Source organism: Lygodium microphyllum, chromosome 8, assembly GCF_053477565.2.
Source record: "Lygodium microphyllum isolate KBCC chromosome 8, Lygodium_microphyllum_v1.1.10, whole genome shotgun sequence".
Classification (NCBI taxonomy): domain Eukaryota; kingdom Viridiplantae; phylum Streptophyta; class Polypodiopsida; order Schizaeales; family Lygodiaceae; genus Lygodium; species Lygodium microphyllum.
The window spans coordinates 59,742,388-59,759,881 of NC_141142.1; the positions used below are offsets into that span (position 1 = coordinate 59,742,388).

Genomic DNA, 17,494 nt, shown 5'->3' on the forward strand with positions numbered 1-17,494 from the left:
CATTGGCATAATTGCCTCATAGAATTGGAATCATTGATGCCACCTCTATGATCCATTGCCTTTTGAAAAGCACAAGGAGCTTGCCAGTGAGATCGTTCCATACCTTGAGTTGACCATACTACTAAACTCCCTTGATCCGCAAAGTATAGACCATGTGCCTCAAGTATATGCTGCATAAGAAAGAGAGATTAGAAACACAAACTAATTTGCAATGATGATATATTTTTGTAATGGTGACAATACTCACCATGTAATGTGTTATGCTATTTGAAGTCAATGCCTCCACTATAGAGTTGTGAAATTTAGCAACTGTCTCTTTAAATCTATTGGCATTACCATCCCTAAACCTCAACCTTTATAAGAGAGCTACTAATCTATCTAGGTGTATCCACACTTCTACCTTTGCAATCCTCGTTCTTTCCCCATTGCTCCAATATGGAACAACAAGATGCAACTTTTTCAATGCTTCATACTTCTCTTGTTGTTTCACAAGTATATTTCCTTCATCATATCGAGGTGGAGATACAAGCTTCCTAGCCTTGGGTTTGCCAAAGCATGGTTCTACTCTTGCCCGATTTTTTCTCATCCTTTTTTATTTCTACATGGACCTCATGCAATCCAACTTCAAAGAGGACTTGTTCTACCTTTCTATATGTAGCATCATCTTCTAACACATGCTACATCTTGTATGCAAAGAATACATATTCATATACTAGCTTCTCAATTATTCTAACCAAACAATGCAATGTGCAAAAGTGAACCCTTGTTAGTGGTATTTCCAAAATAGGGCTACAATATTAGGTATATTAGTGAGGTCTAAAAGAACTTTAAGTACTTCACGATCCTCCTTTGGTACATCAAATGCTACAAGCCACCATATTTCATTCTCTGATTGCACAGTAAAGTATAAATGATGGTTTTATTGATGTCGAGATCCAATGCTCCATTGATAAGTATTATACTCACACGTTTAAGTTTTTACCCCTTGATAATCTCACTCTCATCACGTTTGAGGAAAAACTTAAGCTTGCCTCTACATTCTTCAAAAGACATATTATAGAACTTGACCATAGCTACCTACACCATACATATATCCAATACAAAGTTATTGAATGCATTCAATACAAAGGTAACTTCTTTGGAACCATACTTCAATATGTGTGTGTGTTCCAAATGTGTAGGCTCACCAATCAGTTCTAAAACTTTTTCATTTACTTGTGTTCGAGCCTTTTTCATGTGAAATGGTTTTGGTAGAGGCACTACTTGCTTAAATTTGAAGACATGCTTAAAACATGTATCCAATTGTTGATAGAGCATACTGTATGACTCAGAACTTAGTCCCACCTTGTCACATAATCTTGAGCATATGTAGTAGTAAACAAGTTGCTTACATCCCTAAGATGTTCACTTGCGATACCATCCACAATATCCTTGAATTTACAAATTTCCAATGCATTTTTAACCATATCATTGCTAAGGAATTTAGCAATAGTGTCATTCTCTACATGAGAAAACATATTTCTCATTGTAGCAGATTGAGCATATATCCATCTATGATATTGTCCACTTCCTTTGGTTAATTGGTAAATTGTTTTAACTAATTGGATGTGCAGATGTGTTTCTTTGGTTTTCAAAGTGGGCCCAATCTCCAAAGTTTTTATGAGCTTTCTCTTTAAGTTTCTATTCTCCTTCTCCAACTCCAAAATTTTAGATTGTAACTCATTATATCTATACATGTATAGCATGCATAGCATCTTTAATGGCAAACATTGCTTGTTGTAGATTCTGATTCTCCCTATCATTCTCAGCCAAAAGTCTATATTTTTCCATCTACACACACCCTTATAATCTTATCTACATATTTGTTAAGGCTAGATGAACCCTTGTTGATCCTTTATCTAATTGGATCTTGAATCTTTCACTTGATTTCAGTCATGATATCCTTCTTTGGTCGTGGATGCCCCTTCCAAAAGGTGTGTTTGATATGAAAGGTCACCAGAGCGACTACAATGACTCTTCATAGCTCATTACTATCACTTCACTCCAGTCTTCTCTTGAGTCTTCAGCAACTACTTCTTTCACTTTCTTGAACTCTTTTGAACTTACATTCACCTCTTTCCAAGGCTAGAAAATTTTCCCAAAGTCACACATACATCCCACAAAACACTTATAGAGCCATATAGAATAGAACAAAACAAAAATAGAGGCTCTATAGAAGCTCATCAGAAGGCCAATAGAAAGCATCATAACCACATATTTCATACTAAAACCATTCCAAACTAGAAAAAACCATTCAATGAGCTTTCAAACATTCTAAACGTCCATTGATCTTTGATCCATTTTTCATACAAAAGAAAAATAGAACACAACAAAAGCTAAATAGAAGCTATCAGAACCAATCAAAACCTCAACATAACCTATCAAAACATAACAAAGCCTCATATCTCTACTGAAAATCATCATGAGAAGTTATTGGGAATCAATGTTCACACTGACATTCATACATAACTTTGGAATGGCCTTTTGATCATTATGTGAATGCCTATGCATATATGCTAGGTACCAAGAAAAGTGGGTTGTCAATATCACTGAAGGATTTGGAGATTGTGGATATTGTTGAGAAAAATGGAGATAATTTTGGTACTCTTGACTAGCAATTGTCCACTCCCCTGGCATTAATAGCCAATAAATTTGTGGTCACATAAGAGAATCACTTGAGCTCCATTCTCTGCGTCTTGGAATCTACTGATCAAATCCTTTATACCCACTAACCAACTGATAGGGATGAGAAATAGAAATAGGAGATGGAAGAGGAACAAGTAAAAGAGGATGAAGAGATGGGTAGGAAAAATCATAAAATGAGGAATAAGCTAAAGAAGGATTATTTGACAATTTAGGCGAATTGATTAAGAAAGGTGTTAACTAATAAGCATGAAAAGTGAAAGGAATATGCATGGATGGGAAAGGACAAGACAGAGAAGGGGAAAGTACTTGATTTTCTATGAAAGAACAATAGGTAAAAATTGGAATTTGAGGAGCACCTTGAGGTTGGAAAAGGAGAGGTAAAATGATTGTTGAGTTGGATTGATTAAGGGAAAAATAAGCATCATATCGATGGGCCATTTTTTGATAATAGGATAAGCTAGGAACAGATGGACCTAAAGCAGGGACCTAAAGAATATCCTCGATGGTAAGCATCAAAGAAGGATGAATCAAATGGATGGTGCTTGGAGATATAAGCTAAAAGATCAACCCTTAGTTGATTAGTGTTCTGCACATGAGTAGAGGCTTTATTCTATCTTTGGTTAAGGACTACAGAATCAATCATTGTATGCCATAAAGTGTCAGGACAAGCGGCCACTTTGGAAGAATAGCATTGGAACATTTCATCGATCCTCAACTCCAAATGTTTGACATACAAGGCGGATGAGTGGCAATGATAGTGCAATGAACTTGGCTAAGCCTGCTTTGCCAATAAGTTCAAACTCTAGTAATAAAGAATAGTCGTGAGACACCAATGGGACGTACTGGACTAGAGAAGGAGCTTGAGGCACCATTTGATAGATTAGACACACACCACACACAAAGACATCCACAGTGAATGCCTGCAAAACAATAGGATAACCATAAATAAGATATCGACTAGAATAGACACACACAAATGTAGCTAACCGACTGACCATCCCAAGCATCTCACATTCTAGCATTGCCTCTACACATATGCGACCAAAAGCTTCATGTAATGCAAGACAAACAAACACCCTCAATACCTGTATCAAGCAAAAAAGAAAACTTCAGACATACCCATAATCGTGTCATAGCAACCAAACCATAATACAACAATCCACTCAAGACATGATCAAAACTTTTGCAATCAAATTGGACAATAGAAACAACCTGAAAGAATGCACGTGCCCATTCTACGAAATATATTTATTGAAAAGGGAAAAAAGTGCAATGAGGGGAATTAGTTTAATGAATGGTTCGTTTTAGGAAATTATTAAAAAATGGGTACAATTTCATTAGGTGTTAAACCTTAAATTAAAAACGACAGTTTCTTCTTAAAATGTTAAATACAAATTATTAGGGTGAAGCGGTGCATTAAATGAAACCCGTACTCCGTTTCCCAGACTGAGGTATCTAAATGCAGATTTATTCATTAGAAAATAATGGTGTGTATAGCACTTTTTTTTACCAATGCGTGCTTTTTGTGACAGTTGGTTTATTTTTAATTAAAATTACACGTGTCTGTAGCACACAAAATATATGCTATGTGAACAGTGGGTTTATTTTAATTTATTAGAAAAATATGTGTTTGGTGTGAGTGTGCGTGGAAAAGTGGGTGATTAAAGTTTATTTTAATAATTAACCATGGTTGTGGGATAACCAAAATAAATAAGGTAAGAAATATAAAAAGAAATACATGGCATGGGTGTGTATGCAAGAAACTGAATGTGTACGTATCAGTCCCAAGATGCAATGAGTTTAAAAAGGCAAAAGCCACTAACTGGAAAAAAATGTGACACCTCATTTAAAAAAAAGAGTAAATATCAAGGCAAGGTTAGTGTGGTCCTATTTGGTTTGTTTGGTTGTTATTAGTGCTTGTGTGTTTTTCTTGTTTGTTTTTTAAAAAATAATTAGTTTTATTATTATTATTATTATTATTGGTCAAATTGTGATTGAAACAGCTTCAAAGATGGAAATATTTAAAAAAATATTACTGAATTTTTTTTGGAATTCACCAACTATTTTCAAATACCAATGTTAGTATGACGTGGCATAATATCAATATTATTTACACTAAATCCTTATTCCTAGCTTCTTACAATCCATCCCTTCCCAAAAGTTTTTGTCCTAAAAAACAAACCTGGAAGACTAGAAAAGGATAGATAGAACAGAGAACTACTTTGTTTTTACAACTTTATAAATGGAAAAAAGGAATGAAGTATAACCAACTATATGGAATGAAATTGAAGAACGAGAGTAGGCCTTAGCTATATACATGATCTGGAGTACTTCAAAAGTATATGGAGCCATAAAGTCTTCAATAAATAATCTCAAAATAAAGTAGACAGCTTGCTGTGTAAAGAGACCCTACTGGACCAAATCTGCCATAACTTCTATTAGAAGTGTCCAAATGAGGCGTACCATATATCAAAACAAAGCTCTTGAAGAGTACTTTAAACCCATGTAGATAGCTTAATTCCAAAAATTAGGAACGATAAAAATTGTTCTAAAATAACATGCTGTCCTAATCTTGTCTACATCATCACTAGCTCCATAATCAATAGGCTTCAGCCCACCAATGTATCTCTTAAGAAAGGAAACTCATCCAATATAGAATTAGGCCTCCAAGAAGCTTCCTCAGGTGGCAAACCTCTCCATTTGATCAGATATTCCATGATAGAACGAGATCGAAGATTCTTCTCACGCTAACCTATAACAGCCTCTAGGATGTACTGAATGAGACCTTCTTCGTCAATAGGTGGCAGCTCATCAACTGTATCCACTGGATCACCATAAAAGGGCTTGAGCTGACTAACATGGAAGACATTATGAATCTTTGTAGAAGAGGGAAGCTCTAATCTGTAGGCCAAGTCTCCAATTCGCTTAAGGATCTGGTAAGGGCCATAAAACCTGTGGGCAAGCTTAGTACTAGATCCATCTTTTAATGTAGAGTACCTGGACTTGGGCACCTTCAGTAAGACCAACTCTCCTTCTTGGAATTCTAAAGGCTGCCTCTTCTCATCAGCATACATCTTCATTTGGTCTTGAGCTTTCCTAAGATTCATCTTGCATTGCTGAAGAAGGGTCTGCGTTCTTTCTAACTCTTCCTTCCCATGAGGATTGATCCTTTCATTAAAGATGACTGTGGGTAAGGGCACCTTGTAACCATACAAAATCTCAAAGGATGAAACTCCAATACTAGCATGGATAGAATTATTATAAGCAAACTCATCCAAGTGTAACCAAGAATCCCATGAAGTTTGGACATCATAGTAGAAATGGTGAAGATAAGTCTCCAACCATTTATTGACTTTTTCTATCTGTCCATCAGTTTGGGGATGATAGGCCGTAGATGGAGCCAATTTAGTGCCCATAGATGTAAATACCTATTCCTATAGGTAATGGACTCATATTACTATGGATTTCATTACTGGCTTACCTACTACCAAGAAGGGATGGAATAGTATATATGTGGTGGTAGACAGACTCACCAAGGCAGAACATTTTATTCCAACCAAGATTCAATTTACTGCTTCTCAAGTGGCTAGCTAGTTTGTGGAGCAGATTTTTTAGACTACATCGATTACCGCAGATGATTATTCATGATAGAGACTCAAAGTTTATGAGTAATTTTTGGCAGACGGTATTTACATCTATGGGCACTAAATTGGCTCCATCTATGGCCTATCATCCCCAAACTGATGGACAGACAAAAAGAGTCAATAAATGATTGGAGACTTATCTTTGCCATTTCTGCTATGATGTCCAAAGTTCATGGGATTCTTGGGTACACTTGGCTGAGATTGCTTATAACAATTCTATCCACGCTAGTATTGGAGTTTCATCCTTTGAGGTTTTGTATGGTTACAAAGTGCCCTTGCCCACAGTCATCTTTAATGAAAGGATAAATCCTCATGGGAAGCAAGAGTTAGAAAGAATGCAGACCCTTCTTCAGCAATGCAAGATGAATCTTAGGAAAGCTAAAGGCCAAATAAAGATGTATGTTGATGAGAAGAGGCGGCCTTTAGAATTCCAAGAAGGAGAGTTGGTCTTACTAAAGGTGCCCAAGTCCAGGTACTCTACATTAAAAGATGGATCTAGTACTAAGCTTGCCCATAGGTTTTATGGCCCTTACCAGATCCTTAAGCGAATTGGAGACTTGGCCTATAGATTAGAGCTTCCCTCTTCTACAAAGATTCATAATGTCTTCCATGTTAGTTAGCTCAAGCCCTTTTATGGTGATCTAGTGGATATAGTTGATGAGCTGCCACCTATTGATGAAGGTCTTATTCACTACATCCTAGAGGCTGTTATAGGTTAGCGTGAGAAGAAGCTTCGATCTCATTCTATCGTGGAATATATGATCAAATGGAGAGGTTTGCCACTTGAGGAAGCTTCTTGGAGGCCTAATTATATATTGGATGAGTTTCCTTTCTTAAGAGATACATTAGTGGCTGAAGCTTATTGATTATGAAGCTAGTGATGATGCAGACAGGGTCAAGACAGCACACTATTTTAGAATAGTTTTTATTGTGCCTAATTTTCAGAATTAAGCTATCTACATGGGTTTAAAGTACTCTTCAAGAGCTTCTTTTTGATATATGGTACGCCTCATTTGGACACTTCTATTAGAAGATATGGCAGATTTGGTCCAGTAGGGTCTGTTTACATAGCAAGCTGTCTACTTTATTTTGAGATTATTTTTTAAAGGCTTTATGGCTCCATATACTTTTGAAGTACTCCAAAACATGTATATAGCTGAGGCCTACTCTCGTTCTTCAATTTCAGTCCATATAGTTGGTCATAGTTCATTCACTTTTCCCATTTATAAAGCTGTAAAAATAGATTAGTACTCTGTTCTATCCATCCTTTTCTAGTCTTCTAGGTTTGTTTTTTAGGACAAAAAAATTTCGGAAGGGATGGATTGTAAGAAGCTGGGAATAAGGATTTAGTGTAAATAATATTGATATTATGCCATGTCACATTGACATTGGTATAAAAGGAGAGGACATGTAATTTTTTATATCTTTTTGACACATTAATACATTACTGTCCTTCTCTCCCATCTTGCTCATAGCTTCTATGGCTTCTCCCTCTTTCATGTATCTCTCTCTCCAAATCTAGTCTTTCTCTCTCCTCATCACTCTTCTCTCTCTTCCTACAGTCTTCTCTCTCCTCTTTCTCTCTCTCCCTAGTTCACTCTCTGACAAGAGGTATCAATTGTAAGAAGCTAGGAATAAGGATTTAGTGTAAATAATATTGAAATTATGCCATGTCACATTGACATTGGTATAAAAGGAGAGGACATGTAATTTTTCATATCTTTTTGACGCATTAATACAATTACTGTCCCTCTCTCCCATCTTGCTTATAGCTTCTATGGCTTCTCCCTCTTTCCTGTCTTTCTCTCTCCAAATCTAGTATTTATCTCTCCTCGTCACTCTTCTTCTCTCTCTTAGCAAAAAGCCTGTGATGTCTCAATATATCAAAAACCCTCCTCATATGTGCCAAGTGATCCTATAAAGTCTTGCTGTCGATCAAAATGTCATCAAAGAACACCAAGACAAACTGAAGGAGGAAAGGCGTAAAATCTTATTCATCAGGCTTTGGAAGGCTGAAAGCAGTCTTGACTTCATCACCCTCTCGCATGTGAATTTGATATTACCCTAATCTCAAATCAATCTTCATAAAGAATCGAGCCCCCTTAAGCTCATCAAGAAAATCATCAATCCTGGGTATCGAATACTTGTTCTTCACTGTGATCTTATTAAGATCCCTATAGTCAATGCACATTCTGAAAGATCCATATTTCTTTTTGACTAACAGGACTGGAGATGCATAAGGTGAAGAACTTGGTTCAATGAATCCCATCTCAAGAAGTTTCTTGATTTGCTTGGCTACTTCCTCTCGTTCACACTTTGATAATATGTAAGGTGGCTTATTGATTGTCTTTGAGTTGGGCTCCAAATCAATGGGGTGATCTACTGATCTCTTGGGAGGCAATAAGTAGGTACCTCAAACAAATCTCTATACTCCTCAAGAAGAGCTGTCAAGGCTGGATGGTTTGTTGAATTATTGGGCTGATCTTGCATCTCTTTATTCAAATTCAAAACAAATATTTGTGAGCTCCTCTTATACTCCCTTTTGAGTTGTTGAATGGTAATAAGTTGAAAATATGATCTACTAGAAATTTCCTATAAATGGATAAGCTGTCAATTGAAGATAAACTCCATATACAACTGTGAGAAATCCATAGTGATCCTACCTAATGTCATCAACCAATCACAACCGAGTACAATGTCTATAGGCCCCATTTCCAAAGTGATCAGGTTTACTTTTGCTTCAAAATTTTCAGCCAACTGTAAAGAAACCTGTGGGCATATTTGTGTGCCGATTTTCTCTTCACCATTGGCCACTTGAACTCTAATGGGTTGCTGTAAATCTGTGGGAATACAATTCAGCTTGTCTATGATGGACTTATTCACAAAACTATGAATACTGCCACTATCTATCAAAATGAACACTGGCTTTCCACAAATGTTTCCCTTCATACGGAGTGTATTAGGGCTCTTAGATCCTGTCCAAGCATCCATAGAAATAGAATAATTAGTAGCAGCATGTTGCTCATAACAAGTCCCACCTGGATCAAACGGAACACTTCCACCTAGATCAAAAGGAAAAGAGTCAGTTGGATCATAGAAATACTCTTGCCCAACTTCTTCCTCAAGATCTTCATTTTTAGCATTAAGTGTAATTGCATTAGCTTCATCCATGCCATCTTCAAAATCCTCAAAAACTAACATACTCTAAAGCTTAGGATTGACATTTTTGTATACACACTTTGAGGCATGATCAGGTGTATACTTTTGCCCACACTTGAAACATAAGCCTTTCTCTTTTCTTTCTTTGTAAAGATCCATAGGAATAGATTTAGGATTCATGTCGGCTGAAATGGATATAGGCTTCCTGTCCCCTTGTTTGAAGTCAACTCTTAGACTGTTTGTTGTCCTGAAATTACTTTGAGGTCTAGAAGCATTGAATGGAGGATAAGTTGGTACCCGTAAGCTCCCATTTGGCACATGATTGCTACCATAAGTGTTACCAACTTGCCCATGCTTAAAAACAATCCTTGGCTGTCCAAAACTGGGCTGAAATGAAGATTCTCTTCTATATTTTCTTCCATAGCGCTCTACAAGCTCAATAGCCTTAAAGAGGGAAGTAGGATTTTGTGTCATGACATTAGCTGATAAAGATGGCTCTAAACCATACATATACTTGTGGAGCTTAGCCTGATCACCAATGTTTTCCACATACATGGTTAGGTTGAGGAATTGGTTAGTGTACTCTCTTACACTTAGGCCTCTTTGTTCCAAACCATACCATTTCCGTGCCAATTTCTTTTTTTCAAGAGGGGAGACAAATACTTTAGCCATAAGTGCCTTGAAAGCTTTCCAATTCTCTACAAGTATATTTTCTTTTTTAATATACCTCTACCAAGTATGGGAAAATCCCTCCAAATGCAAGGAAGCAAAATGAATTTTCATATCATCATTTTTAGGGAATATGTCAAAGTAGGATTCCATCCTAGAGGTCCACTCCTCTAAATCAGATGGTGAAGATGACTGACTATTAAATTTAGCTAGAAAAATATTCTCTTTTAGCTCTCTTTCATGGAATGGTTACTATCCCAAAATAGGCTGATCATGAATACAATATATGGAAACCCCAAATTGAGACAAAAATCTCCCAACAGGTGGCTGAGAGCCCCCAAATTGAGACAAAAATTTCCCAACAGGTAGCTAAGAACCACTATGCAATCTTCCTGTTGGTAGAGAACCCCTAGGAATTTGAGTATTCAGCCCAAAGGCTTGAGAATTAGCTCCCTTCAAGCTGCCCAAATAGTCATCATGCCATTGTGAGGCCTCTTCTACTTCATACTGGCTATTTGGGATGCCTCTTCTTCCAATGATCCCATGTCCATGGCCATTTTGGTTAGATGGCTGAAGTGGGACTGAAGGCTCACTATTTGAATAAGCTTTCTCCTTAGCTTCTTTTGATCCCATTTGCATTTGCATCCATTGGGAGAATTGTGCCATAATTTGAGCATTAGATTTCACCAACTTATCAATAGAAGCCTTTTTTTGAGTTGTTGAATCCACTAACTTCTCAATGGGAGACTTTGTTTGATCAGTAGACAAAACCATTTGCTCCATTCTTGATAATATGGCCTTATGTCGTTCCCTATGTCTTTGTTCATGGACACACAAGGTATTATTGAGTATGCTAACTTTCCCTTGTTGTTGAGGCTCTTTAGGGCTCTCTTGAGGTGTATTATTCAACATGGAATCCCTGATTTGCTGAGCATAATCTTCCTGGACCTTATTTTTACCCTTATGTTCTGCCATAATAGTGCAATCCTGCAGTACCCCCTATCAGAGAAATGGCTATAACTTTTGCTAGGGAACTCCAATTTTAAATTTTTTTAGTTCAAATCGAAGCCAAGAACACCCTCTTTGAGATGAGCTATAGGACACTATAACAAATTTAGGACAGAAAATTCTGCAACTCGATTTTTGAGTCTAAATTGTCTAGGCCTACACCCTATCTAAACTTGTAAGTGCCCTGTTTTGACCCTGTAATGCAAGATAGTAACCCCAAATGGTTACCAAACCCTATAAAAGTCTGAATAGGACCTATGGGTACCCTGTAGTACCTGCACCTATCTTTCAGTAATGAAGGGTGTACCTGTAACCACCTGTAAATGCCATGTAGTGCCTTGTAAAATCCCTGTTTTGAACCTATAGATACTTGAGTCTTTGGAAAATCTTCAATCTTCAATTCTCCACTCGTTGTACCTGTGTGAGGGATAAAACGGCATGTCAAGCTCTCTACGTGGGCTCCGAATCACCGGGAGGTGGGCAAAGTTTCCCCCAGGTCAGTTGGTTGCACCCCTTCGGGATCTTTGATAGTGAGGGAGGGCCACCTCTCTTTTGTCCCACTATCTCCCCCGGCATCCACCTTTTTCCTCGGTGGGTATATCAACATGGCAGTAGCTTGTTAATCTAATCAATCAGCATGAGATGCATTTCTGAAATATTTATTCAGTCTTTCATGAGATGCAATTGAATGGAATCTTGAAAGTTTGGATAGGGGAAGGGTCTTACCAATGCAATTCAATGACTCACTGATTACAGGTACTTACCCTTTTACAATATTTCAGCTTGGGTAAAAGAATTCAACCAATCACATCACATGTGCCGCAAGGAGGGTTGCAATATCTTAAGTGTATCTCCCCCTTTCGCCAACTGCTTCTCTAACAATGAGGCTAGGGCACCATCATCATTGTACTATTCATTTTCGGAGCCTTCGAAGCTTGACATTTTCCAAACCATTGAAAGGCTGATAGCCTCAACATATTGTAATGGTTGTACTCAGGCAAAAAAGAAAAAGAAAAAGAAAAGAAACGAAAAGAAATGAAATGAAAAGGAAAAGAAATGAATGGAAAAATAAGAAGCACCCACGATCACATCACAGCACCTAGGGGTTCTCAAATTAGGTACGGCGGGTGACCTTGGTCGACCGGCTTCGTCCCTAGTCCCCTAGCCCCTTACACTCACCCACAATTGTTCAGGGCACATCAAGGGTAGGACATACCTGGGGAGCTTGTCTTGCCTAAGGTTAGACCTGTCCCCCTGACCCACTTGCACAATTTTCTTTTGCACTCTGCCTTCGTACCCTTGCAATCAGTGGTGATAAGCACCGCACGATTGGCCATGAAAAGTACACCGTACTCATCACGCAAGTCCAATAGTTTCCAGTGACTGAAAGTGCGGTGTCCTTGAATTCCATTATGCTACATCGTGCAGTCATAATGCAACGAATGTCTCATATGCCTTCACGCGTGCTCCTTCTCCACATGGACAACTTTGCTTCATCCACGAATTGTTATGAGAAACTAGCCCACGGTCTTCTAACTATGTAATATCTAAGTATGCACGAGCACTCACATAATATTTGCACCGAAGTATATCCACAGTTTGGGTCCTCAAGTGCAGGACAATACTCTTAGCTTGCTTAGAGTTCGACCTATCTCCCAAACTCATCAAATATGTCTTGTGCACGATAAGAAGACTAGCACTACCCCTTAGGGAGAGATCACACGAGAGGTTTTCAAATTGCAGGAAAAGAAACCTCCAACAAAATTCCAATCACTCCTTATCAACACTCAACTTTGAATGCTTGTCCCTTACCATCCGACAAGCCCCCAAAAAAATCGTCATGCACAGAATCCCCAACAAACCAACACTTGTGCTGGCCATCAATGCAATCCCCAACACAGCATAATCCTACCACCAACTCCAACAACCTTCCACTAGCCACCTTGGCCACCAAAAGGCCCCCAGGACCTTCTGCCACACCACCACCAACATTCCTCCATGAAAACCACAGGCGCCCTTGTTACCCACATCTTCGGTGCATGCTCCAGCCTGCTACCTACGACGGTGAGTGCCATGGGACTGGCACTCGTCTAGGAGGGGGGTAATGTTAACCCCAACACGAAGAAAGAAAAAGGAAGTGGAAAAGACGCAGGGCAAAGGCGGAAAAAAGGTAGCCCGATTGAAGAAAGAAAAGGAGAAAAGGCCAAAAGCGCAAGGGCAACCTTAAAAGTCCAAGGCAAAGGCAAAAGGGGAAAGGCGCATTTTAAAATAAAAAGGCGCACCCTGAAATCTTGTAAAAGAGCACCGGGCTCTCACCCGTGCAATTTGTAAATGAAGATGGGCGGTGGAAAGGAAGCTAGGAAGATAGAAGGACAATGGGAAAAAGGGCATGGGCTACGGCCGGCCATGTAAAAAGGGGAAAAGGAGATGACCGCCCAAAAGGGATTTAGGGTTTTGTATATAAAGTTAAAAAGTGAATGAGAAGCTCATTCTTGTGTGTGGCCAAAAGTAGCTCTCCTCTTCTTCTTCTTCTTCTTCTTCTTGTTTGCTTGAGCTTGTGCTTGAGAGAGGGAGTGTGAGAGTGTGAGGGAGTGAGTGTGTGAGGGTGAGGGACCGAGGAGGAGAAGCTCTCCATCTTCTCCTCTCTTCTTCTCTTCTCTTCTCTTCTCTTGTCTTGCTCGCGGCAATGGAGCTTGGAGCGTGGAGCTTGAGGATGGAGCTTGCTTGAAGCTTGCACTTGGATCGTGGAGCTACCGGAGTGTGCAGGAGAGGAGGTAACTCGAACGGCATCAACGTAAGCTCACTACACCCGTAGATATGGATGGCGCGTCGGCTATGTGAGAGGTAGCCATTAGTGCTCGGCTTGGAACGCTTGAATCAATAAGCGGTCCGTGGGTCTTGGTGGTTGAGTGAAAGCTCCCACAAGCACCTAGAGCATGGTCTGACAAGATCAGAGAGTATCTTGTCAATATTGGCTTTTATGTTTCTGATGCTGATCACTCACTTTATGTGAGAAAGGGAGATGCAGGTTCGGTCATCATAGTCATCTATGTGGATGACTTGATTATTATAGGTGATAGTGATAGTGGGATTGCTGAAGTCAAGGACTTCTTGAAGAAGAAGTTTGAGATGAAGGATTTATGTGAGCTAAGATACTTCCTTGGCATTGAAGTGATCAGATGTGATGATGGTATATGGCTCTCCCAAAGACAGTATGGCTTGGATATGTTGTCCAAGTATGGTATGATAGCATGCAAACCACTTTCAGTCCCGTTGGAGCAGAATGTAAAGTTGAGTGCTGATGTTGGGGATGAGATAGAAGACCCTATTATGTTCAGGAGGATAGTGGGGAGTTTGATCTACATGACCATTACAAGGCCAGACTTGAGCTACGCTGCTGGTCTTGTGAGTCAGTTTATGCAAGTACCTAGAAAGCCACATTTGGATGCAGTCAAACGCATATTGAGATATGTGAAGTTCACATTACATTATGGACTTTTCTATGAGGCAAGTATAGATGTACAGGTGTTTGGATACACAGATGCAGATTGGGCTGGTAGTATGTCTGATAGAAGATCTACCAGCGGATACATGTTCTCTCTTGGTAGTGCAGCAGTTGCTTGGAGCAGCAAAAAGCAATCTACAGTTGCTTTGTTGATGGGACCTAAAATGGGCCGGCACTGGCTCATGCACTAGCCGGACCTCTATCATACGCTCAAAAACCCCACGGCCTCGCGGCCAGGAGCGTGGATGACACATACATCATCTTCCTAAACATCTTGCGTTTGTATCACGTCTCGTAGTCCAACTCTAACCCAATTAACATTCCTCAGAGGGATTCCTTGGCACATTGCCAAATGGCATGAATCACAAACATAGGAGGTCCTCCCACGGCTGACTGCCGCTACCTCACTGCGACTCTCCTACATCTTGGGGATTGGCCCCTCGATGCGTGGCTAAACATAAAACACAATATCGCACATATTTCCACTCAAGGTACCAATTGATTGTATCCAGGAATGTACCATACCTCACTTTCTTTCCCCTTAGACCCAACGCCTAGCCTACCGCTTAGGATATCCTGTCTCTCACTCAACGTTGGACATGTTTCTCTAGAAAGCAATTGCTATGCATCCAGGAGGTATTGTCTGATACCTTTTATCATTTTATGCTTCATGCAAATTGTGAATGTCCATGTCCTCAAACAATTAGGAAAATCAGCATTTGTGCACATGTGGAAAATATTTATTTCAATGAATTTTTAATATCGCTCGTATGCAGCGTTGCATGAACCTAGCACCGAGAAACCCTCGTGCTACTAGATCCTTAATTTTTAATTAACGACCAACCTAAATGGTATGCATAAAAACCAACAAGCTTTTCATCATTTCATTCAGCATTTATACACCTTTTATACACTCTACCCCCTCACCCGTTTAGGTTGTGCATTATTGATCAGTTTAGGGTTCATTTTCCATGTTTTTATTGTATAAAAAGCAATAAAAACTCACTAAAACATAAAGGTAGGGCTGAACTGAGGTTAAACCTCATACTTCAGAACCCCCAAACATACACAAACATGGTTCTTATTTTTCCTTAATTTTCGGCACTCAAAATCTATTTTTCCCTTATTTTTTTCCATTTTTTCCTATTTTTCTTGTATTTTTTTTCCACAATATTAAATGACTGAAAATACAAAATGAGTTGTGGGCTGTGGCCCTTAGGTTCATTTGCAGCAAAAACACAAATTTAGTTGGTGTGTCTTATTATATTTTTCATTTATATATAAAAAATGCCCAATTTTTCCATATTTCGCGTGTTTTACGGGTTTTACACCATTAATTTCAATCACAACACTTATGATTTTCTGAGCATAAACTAATCAAACTCATAGCAAAAAACAAGATGATGCATAATCATCCCATGGGAACAAATACTCATGAAGCAAATTGCATAAAATATCAATTTCCTTTGTAAAAATGAAATTACCATTCTTTGAGGGTTGCGGGTTTTTATTTGCCATGTCTCGGGACTGATTTCGAGTAGCCATTAATGCTCATGACAGCCCACAATCAGCAATCTTCATTCCTCTTGAACCACGGAGCAATCTGGTTTTCATTGGACAAGCATTCGTCATCCATTCTTCTTCTTCTTCTTCACCACATGAATCTGCCCTTAGAAGAGAGAGAGGGAGGAGAGAGAAAGACTAAAATCAGAGATCTTCATAGAGACCACCATTGGAGGAGCGAAGCATGGCGATATGACCAGCAGGTAGAGGGGAATGAGGGGCAATGATCATTTGCAGGGGTTGTATTGAGGTTGCATGATGTATCTTCATGCATCAAGCGTGAAAATCGGCGCCTTCCTGCTCATGCCCTCCTCCACGTTTTTTGCTCATCTCCCTCATCAAAAGTTTCATGCTACATTTAAATTTTGGGCTCCCAAGGGTCACTTGCCCATTTTGGCCAAATTTTATCCACCCCTTCGTATCTTGCCCGGTTTCTTGGCCATTTTCCCGTCCGGACTCCAAATTGAGCTCTGAAAAATCATGGGCATCCGGATCGGCATCCCACATTGGCCGGTAACTCTTGAAAACCCGCATGAAAGTCTAAAAAATTATCAAAAATCAACAAGTGTTGCTCGGGAGCCTTTAAAGCACTTTGCCGCTTAAAATCGTCCTAGATCGAGCCGCCGCCTTCGACGTTGAATATTTTTCCCTTGATATTCGTCATTTTTAGCTATTTTTAAGCATTTTTCGGCATCAAAATTCCGCTCTCATTTGTCGAGTACAGAGGCTGAGTATAGAGGTGCTGCTGTTGCAGCATGTGAGGTAGTATGGCTACAAAAGTTAATGGCTGATTTGGATGTGCAGGTGGAAGGTCCAGTTGTCATTTATTGTGACAACATGAGCAGTATACAATTGGCTAGGAACCCTGTGTTCCATGCCACGACAAAACATATCGAGGTACACTACCACTTTGTGAGAGAGAAGGTACTAGTAGGTGAGATTGACTTGGTGTATGTTAGCACACATGATCAGATAGCTGACATCTTCACGAAGTCATTGGGTACAAAGAAACTTGAAAAGTTTCGAAGCTTACTTGGAGTTGTAGAGATGCAGTTGAGCTTGAGGGGGAGTGTTGAGATAACAAGCTCAACACATGTGGACATTGATGATGGATCGCCTGGTTAGATGGGTCCACATGTCTACACTTAGCACGTCGGTGGTCATTATGACTCTCACATGGCCACTGACTCATTACTTATTATATTCAGGTTGTTACACCTATTTACAGCTGGCATAGTTATAGCGCCAGTCGACTAGTGTA

General features: G+C 39.2%; 1 protein-coding gene across 1 annotated transcript in view; it reads right to left on the bottom strand.

The window, feature by feature from the left end:
* Positions 1–3,386: 3,386 nt before the first annotated feature.
* LOC148032355 (shaggy-related protein kinase epsilon-like) overlaps positions 3,387–17,494 on the bottom strand; it is a 118,784-nt gene continuing 104,676 nt past the window's right edge. Inside the window, exons 4-5 of the mRNA XM_087683921.1 lie at positions 3,681–3,770; positions 3,387–3,605 (exon numbers count right to left, since the gene is read on the bottom strand). Coding sequence (XP_087540047.1) covers positions 3,387–3,605; positions 3,681–3,770 — 309 coding nt within the window. The remainder of the gene's footprint in view (positions 3,606–3,680; positions 3,771–17,494) is intronic.